The sequence below is a fragment of the Pterocles gutturalis genome, unplaced genomic scaffold, assembly GCF_000699245.1.
Source record: "Pterocles gutturalis isolate BGI_N339 unplaced genomic scaffold, ASM69924v1 scaffold35083, whole genome shotgun sequence".
NCBI lineage: Eukaryota > Metazoa > Chordata > Aves > Pterocliformes > Pteroclidae > Pterocles > Pterocles gutturalis.
In genome coordinates this window covers 1-8,370 of record NW_010124192.1, presented here as the reverse complement: position 1 = coordinate 8,370, position 8,370 = coordinate 1, and the positions used below count along the sequence as shown (strand labels likewise).

At 39.6% G+C, this 8,370-nt stretch overlaps 1 protein-coding gene across 1 annotated transcript in view; it reads left to right on the top strand.

Moving 5' to 3' along the window:
- The window catches only part of MMRN2 (multimerin 2), a 20,667-nt gene extending 14,081 nt beyond the window's left edge, over positions 1 to 6,586 (top strand). The window contains exons 4-7 of the mRNA XM_010078195.1: positions 1,202 to 1,270; positions 2,519 to 2,692; positions 3,300 to 5,207; positions 6,084 to 6,586. Coding sequence (XP_010076497.1) covers positions 1,202 to 1,270; positions 2,519 to 2,692; positions 3,300 to 5,207; positions 6,084 to 6,472 — 2,540 coding nt within the window. The 3' untranslated portion in view covers positions 6,473 to 6,586. The remainder of the gene's footprint in view (positions 1 to 1,201; positions 1,271 to 2,518; positions 2,693 to 3,299; positions 5,208 to 6,083) is intronic.
- The last annotated feature ends 1,784 nt before the right edge of the window (positions 6,587 to 8,370 follow it).

Below are 8,370 nucleotides of genomic sequence, written 5' to 3'. Positions count from 1 at the left end.
GCCGAATTCCAGGTAGAAATTGGTGACATGAGAAAGCAACAGTAGAGTATGTGAAATGCCCCTATGGCCAGTTTACAGGATGAAGGCATCTGGCTGGGGAAATCACAATGCATCGACGTCCACCCCAGGCAGGCAGCATCCACCCTCCAGCCTGCATTGCTGCCTCCTCCCTGCTTACCTCAGCTGCACTGATACCGGCTCATAGCCAGGGGAGCAGCCCTGCAACACACCACCACAGCCCAGGCTGGTGCTTCCAGCGAAGCTGTAGCAATAGCTTTTATATACAATACACTACTACAGCTCTCTGCACTGCTGAATAACATTGCATGCAGCTGCTAAGTGAAAAAGAGAGAGGATAGTGTGGTTTAAAAACTACAGTGCTTCATGGCATTGGCAGGGTTTAGCAAATGATACTCCAAAAGCAGGAAAATTTAAATGGATAGGTAATTCCCCTAATAGGTAATTCTCCCTAGTAATTAAGGCAACCATAATAAAGACATCAAACACTCACGTGAAAATTTTCGCACAAGTCTTTGTCTAACTCGCCTACTGAAACAGACTCCATGGACAAAATGGGAGTTCCTGTTTTTATCTCTCTCTGTTTAACTTTTCTTCACAGATTTATCTCTAAGGTGATGCCCCAGCATCTCTTAGGTGAGGAGGGCATTATCTCTAAGGTGATGCCACAATTTACAATGTTTGAAGAATATTACCACATACAGTGCTTCTAGTTTAGTTCTTTCCTTCATTACAGTCGTTGACCAAAACCAGCTGCTCCATCTTTATGTCCTCATTTGTACAGCATCAGTCGCTGAAGCTGGTGCCATCAGGAAGTTAAGGCAGCCATGGAACAAGGCGGAGGAAATTAGAGATCTTTTGACAGGAATCCCCAGAAAAAAAAAAAAAAAAGGCATACATATTTGCAATAGACTAATTTCTTAGGAGCAATAACTGAGCATGAGTTAAAAAACCGATCCCTCCCATGTAGCATTGTCATTTATGCAATGTTGTATGCTAGTGCAATACCATAAGCAAAGTAAATTCTCCAGACAAGATGTTCTTGCCCTAAGAAACCTGCAATGCAGAAGCCTGTCTCCACATCAGTTACACTACACATGAAATTGCCCTGCGGTGCCTTGCTAAACTGTAGTAGTTTCTGCATCTAAAACATTTTCACAGATATACTGCATCTCAATTGCAGATCCCAATTTTATTCTGGTGCCAGGAAATCAAACTGAAAGACGGGAAGAAGAGGAGTTCTCAAACCACAGTATGTTCTTGAAGTTATTTTCCTTGCCGTTCTTTTACCTCTGAGTCACAGATCAGAAAACAAGATTCTTTTTTATGTGCAATTTTAACATGATAAGCTATTGTCAATATCTCTACTGAAAACATTATTGGGGAAAGCTTTTACACAACTATACTTACTGGCGTAAATGAGAGCTTTTGGTGTAACACTACACGAATGCTCTAGACAAAGGATTCAAAAGTTTCAAAGTTGTATGCTGGCTGGTCATCAGCAATACCTGTGAGAATGACAGCTGGTACAGAGTGCTAAACCTTTCAATAGAACAGATATTTAACCCCTTGCTCTGCTAAGCAGATTCACAGGAAAGCACACCATGCTCAGAAGTCTTACCAGAAAAACAATCTATTCAAAATGCTATTTTAGAGCAGCTACCCAGTAGCTGTGAGATTATTATTATCATGAGGTACCGTAGATTCGTATCTCAGGCACTCTATCCTACCAATCTAAGTATCCGAGAAGGACCTTTCCTTACCCTCTGGGAAATGGTGTGGCTTGCAGTGCTATTAATTATCTTCTAGCAATTGGCTCTAGTGTAGTATTGCAGCCCTGAGTCTTTACATTATGCTCTCAGCACTGAATGAATAATAAGCAGTTGCTTTACAGGATTTAAGGTTTATAAAACATTAGATTGAAATGTCAAAGGTAACCCTGGAGGGTAAGAGGCCCTCAGAATGGCACAGTTGGGAAATACCAGTTTCGGCACCTCTCAGTGTACACTTTGAAATCTACAGCTCAAATGAGCAAGTATTTAGCGTAACATCAGTTAAAGGGCCCCTCAGTGAGAGTCAGCTATGACACACCATATGACTCCTTAGTGAAACACCTCAATTGCTTTTTCATCCTGTCCTTTTATTCTGGGTTGTTAAACCTTACTATCCTTTCAGTCATTTGGCTTGAAAGGAGTTATTATTACAGAACATTTTTATGGCATGGAGAGATTTCAAATGAAGAGCATTTTACTGCCATCATGGCTAGAGTGGCTGAAGTTCTCTATTAATATTTAAATATATTAGGTTTTCATCACTGTTGAAAAAAATTTTTGCAAAGAAACCATGAGTTTAGGTGCTATAAATCAACAAACCCCCTAAATGTCAGTGCAAAATTTTCAAAGCAAAAAGTACACAGGTGTTCTCAGAGTCTTGTAGGAATACCTGTCACCCTGTCGCTGCACTCCGTTGCATGACTTTGTGTTTTTAATCTTGTGATTAGTGTCAACACCTGTGGATTCAAGAGAAATGTTGGAAGTAATTCAAAATCATGAGGCACTACTGGATGATCTTCAAAGTGATATTCATCAAGCAGTCAGCAACTTAGGTGACTTACAGAGAATATTTGAAAACAACGGTACAAGCATGGTGTTAGAAGTGAACCAGAGCAACTCAGGTGAGAGGTCTGCTGCAGCCATTGGCTTGCAGAAACATTTTCTAATGATACAGACTATTGTCCCCAGTGAACTTCAAGGCACTCAGGTTTGGACATTAAAGTTAGAAATCAAGCCTTAGTATAATTCACACCTAGTACAAATACTTCACAGATTTTGCAAGTTATTTAGTCCTGGCCTGGAATATTCAGCTGTTAAAATGCTGTGTAACTTTGTGAAGTAGAAGGTGCATTGCAGAAAGCACCAGGAAAAGAACATTATGAGCTCATCAACGAAGAACTGTTGTGATATTGTACAGTAACAGCCACTTACAAACCTGCCGTCCAGGGGTTTCAAAATGCAGTATTTTTATGGCTTAAACAGGGCAGTGAATACATATCAACGTTATTGTCTGCAGACTCAAAGATACAACGTGCTTCACAGTAACCTTCATTTAAAGTTAGGCTATTTTTGACATGGTCAAATTTTATCCCATGGTCACACTTTGGGGAGTAAAGTGTCAGCTACTATAGAAAAATACATACTTGAATTATCCTGTCCAGATTAAGATGTGTTACAAAAGCAGAATTTAAATTTAATTACATTATTTTTCTTTAACTGTGTTAACAGATATACAGGAAAGGCTTCTGCAGCAAATTTTGTTTCCTCATCTGGAGAATTTTCTAAGGAAACATTTTAACCCAATGTTGGCAAGCTTCAACAGGAGCTTACAGAATCTCTCAAACATTGTAAGAAACCTGTCCCATGATGTGGAAGCCAACAAGAAAAGCATAGAAAGACTCCAAGAGAGCACCGTGCCCAAGAAGGAATTCCAGGATCTGGGAACGAAGTTTGAATCGAAAGTCCAAGAAAATGTAGTGAAAGTTGATCAGGTGAGAAGAGACATAGAGAACCAATTGCAAATACAGCAGGCTAGCATTCACTATAATCTCACCATGATCAAGGCAGACACTGACACAAAGCTCAAGAAGTTTCATAAGATACAGCAGTCCCATTTCTTAGCTTTGGACAACAGCATAGCAAACATGAAACAAGAGCAAAACAATCTTGAAAATAAATTTGAGACTTTGAAAAAAAATTTAACAGAACTCTCCTCACATCACGGTCCCAAAGATGAAAATACCCAATTAACGATCAGACAAATAAATGACATTCTGACAGGGCATGCAAAACAGCTTAAAGAACTTTACATGGAGTCAGATGTGGCCTTTCAGAATATTGCAGTTTTAGAGAGGTGGTTTAAGGAGTTAAAAAAAAATATCTCAAAGTATAGGCCAGAAGATCTTACAATAGATTTAATGGAGAAATCACTTATTATGGAAGAAAACAAAGCAGAAATTGAAAGGCAGATATCAGAGCTCAACTATACTCTCTCAAATCTTCGGGAAAACTATCCAGATCTGTTGAGGTACATGGAAGAATGCAATTGCCAGAGAGTATCTTCTGACACGGATGTACTGGAGGAAGATTTAAAGAATGTCACTTATTCCTTTGAAAGCACCCAATCAAACTTAAAGGATATGAAGCACTTAGAGTCAATTTTCAGAGACCTCTTGAGGAATGAAATTGAAGAGCTCTCCTCAGCTTTTCCATCTATCCATCAGTCCCTTAATCTCCGTCAAGAAGAAAACAGACAGCTTCAGTTGCAAGTTAAGGCTTTTTCAGAAGACATAAGCTTCTTGAAGAAGAAAGATGAAGAAATTCATCGACACATCAAATACCTCAACAGTTCTTTCAGCTCTCTTTTGGAAGATGCCATGCGGCATGAAGCAGCACTGGAGGCTTTACTGGGAGAAGAATTTATGGAAGTCCTGTTTGAAGAAGATCCTAGTATTCTAATATCATCAGTATCTCAGCTGCAAGAATCTCTCAGACGTATCTCAGATAAACTCCAAGAACAAAATGTGACTTTAGAATCTCTTATAGAGAGATTTAATCTCCTGGAGAGAGGTCAACAGAATAATGATGCTCATACATCTCCTAAGAATCCCAGAGAAGAAACCCAAACATCCTCTACTCTAGATGAAGTTAGTAGCCAACGCAGCATTGTAGAACATATGGAGCCCAACTATGAGGCTGCCAAAGATGACTCCTTGGATAGCTCAGCTTATAATGACATCATGACTCTCAAGAATGATATCAAACACCTGAGCCTAGCAATCAAGAGGCATGAATCTAGAAGTGACATGAATCTCTGCTGCAATCATACAATAGCCAATGTAATTGAGCCACTCAACATTTCTGTGGAAATTCTCTCAGCAGATTTAGGAACCATCAAGCGGAAGCTGGAGGGACATCTGGTAATTTTCAAAAAGCTGTTTGGAAGCGATGAAGAATTAGTTGCCTCAAATGTAAGTCTGGATGTCACAAAGATTCAGTCAATGCTGACTGGAAAAGTGAGAAGGCAACAGAAAGGTCAAGACAAGCAAAGAGACAAGAAAAAGCCCGAGAAGCACAGAGAAAACATGCAAATGATAAGTGGAAGAAATACAGTGCAGACAGAACTTTTGGAAAAAGGTGGGTTCTTTTCTTTTACTTGCTCATGTGCAGGTCTACCTTCTTTCTGGGCCCTGCTGAAAGTTCCATACACACGGCATGTTATTTCTGAGACCTGCCAGGTATCTAGCAGGATGCTGAAGGGAGAAATGCTGACATTATTTACATCCTCCCCCTCCATCAAAATAAGCAGTCTGAGTGAGAACCAAGTTCATACACTGCCGCACTTTGCTCCAGGACAATAAAATTACTCCCATTATAGCTGCTGGGAAACTGGCCTTGAGCTAATTCAACTTTATATGTTTAGAACACAAATTTTGTTTGTGGATGCTCATGTTAATGTAATAGCAGTTTTCTCTTTTGAATCTGATGGGGAGTGCTAAGCTTTCTGGTCTTGCTTCTTTTTCCTCTTGTTATTTGAGTCTGGAAGGAGCATACTCAAAGGACCAAATCTTTCCTAGCGTGGACACACATCAAATGAACTGCTATAATTTGCACAAGTGGAACAGGGAGGACTGAGCAGAGAGCATTCTCTCTTTCTTACAGCTAAGCTTCAGCGACAAGTTTTCAGCTTATACTTCACTTTGACTGGACAGCTCCCTTTCCCTGTCAGCATGTGGCCATAAGCCCCTGGTAATTACAACCGCCACACCTTCAGCATTGGCTTTTATGATTGTAGCCTTTGTTATGGACATATAACATAAAGCAAAAATCATCCCCTTTAGGCACCTGTGCTGCAAAACAGGTATTTCCAGAGGACCATTTGATCTAATCCCAGGCACATAGCCCTTTCAAGCATTTAGCTCTACAGAGGAGCAGACAGAAATCAGGCCTGATGGGGCTTCACCCTGTCTTCCACCCTGATGATCCCTAAAATGCTGTTCCTTTCTTTTTCAGACTCACTGGTGGCATTCCATGTGGGATTCTCAGAAGGAAAGGATAAAGAAAAAACTCTGAGGTTTAATGAAACTTACCTCAATTACGGAAACAGCTACTTCCCTGAACACGGCTACTTTAAAGCACCGCATAAAGGTGTCTACCTGTTTGTCATCTCTGCGGAGTTCAGTTCAGGACCAGCATTAGGACAACTGTCCTTTAGCCGTGGGTACAAAAGAACGCTCTCAAGTAATCAGAGGAAAACACCACATGGAAACACCATGACTACTTTTGCTATGGCAGAAATGGAAAAGGGGGAGAAAGTATGCTTTGAATTGCTGGAGGGCTCTGTAGTGAAACGCAGTCCACCTGGGACAACAATGGGTGGATTCCTAATATTTAAAACTTGAACAGTGACACTTGGTTTTCTTGATAAATTTCCATAGATGCAACAGATCAATTAATTATTGCTTCATCTGTGATGTATTCAATCTTACTGCATGTGTTCAAACACAGCACTACCCCAGATTTGTCTTCATGCTTCTTTTCCGGAAGAGTTTGGCTTTTCATTAGTTGCTTATGAACAGCAATGGGATTTCCTTTCAACTGATAAGCTAATGGTTTGGACTCCAAATGTATCAGCACACACAATCGCAAATCCTTCTACTGTGAGAATTGCACCTAATTCGAAAAAGTGTTTTGTGGGACTTTCTTCACTTCTAATACAAATAATTTATCCTTTCCCCTGCTAAAAGAGTATCCTCCCATGGCAAATATCCCCCTCACCAGAAAGGAATAAAACCAAGAAGCCAAGACAGTTTTACCTTTTAGTTCTCTGTGGATGACAGGCAGCCATAGACTGTCTTGGAACTTCTGCAACTCGCTCCAATTCAGTTTTCAATCTGTGCACAGCATGAACACTATAAGAGATCAATCAAACCCAGTAAGATGCACCCTACGCTAGTATTTGTAAGCAAGGATCTTAGAAATGGCTTGGTCTTTTTTGTTCTGGGCCTGTGTTCTATTTCAATTACACTGCAAAAATTTAATAGTAATATAACATTGTTAAGATGAAGTACAGCTACATTTTGACATTAGGAAAACGTCAACAATTTTAAAAAAAATGGTGAAAATCCAGTTTATTTCTAAAAATAACCTTGAAAAAGATTGTTAATTCAGTGCAGAGTTCAGCATATAGTAAACAGTTTAAAAACAAGCAAGCAAGCAAATAAAACTAACAACATAAGGCAGGCTCATTAGTCTGCTGTCACTGTTGACTATAACAAAAATTTATAATTAGAATAAACCAAACAGGGGAATTTCTGAACTGTGGAGTATTTTTGAATTTCCAAAATCTCACCATGACCGTGTCTGGTCATGTCCTGAACTTTTATTTTGTCAAATAAAACATCCCAAAGACTTTAATTTTAGAGAAGTTCAACTATTGTGGTATTTTTCCTTGTCTAGCCTAATGCCTTACAAAACAATACCAAAACCAATTAAATTTGCCAAAATTAAATGTACTTAGAAATTCCCAGTATTTTTGATGGAAGAGGTAAATTCTTTTGTATTTTATGCCCTTTTAAGGTAGCCTTTTCTCACAGAAAGCTATCCTGCTGCTAAGGGTTTTTTCCCCCACCTGCTTGTATTCTAAGCAACACTAAACTACAAAATTATTAAAAACACATCGGTACCAAAATACATTGCACTTAGTACAACAGTTTTACAAGCAGACAACAGATATCTTTTGAAATAAAACTACAAAGCAGTTTCAGCTACTGACTTGCTGAGAAGCTTGTTCTCCATCCTGAAAAAAACAACGAAGCAAATGACTAAAAATTATCTCCCATCTATTCCTAGCCAGCGCTCATTTCTACACGATATTAATGGGCCAAGTCTCCTCATTTGTTTAGTGTGGAGCCACATCTTGCACTTCTCTGCAGCAGGCAGCACAAAGTGCCTGCAAGCTCACCATCATCTGTCCCGCAGATTGCTCAAATATCTGAGGGAGGGAAGATGAGAAAAATTTGAAGAGATGAAATGTCAAAAAAGAAGAAAAGCATCAAACTGCAAGATTGTTTCTTTCAGTACAAGGCTACTATACTGGAGTGACCCAGACATTGTGTACCAGTGGTCCTCCAATTACGGACTTTTGTGGTGGCAGCATTCTGCAGTGCCTAGCCAAGGGTGCTGCTTCAGTCAGGCTCGCTCAAGGAACACCCTGTCTTCAGTGTGTGCCAATTCTGCAGCTACCAGCGAAGTCCACAATTAAATACAAACAGGGGATATATACATATATATATATATA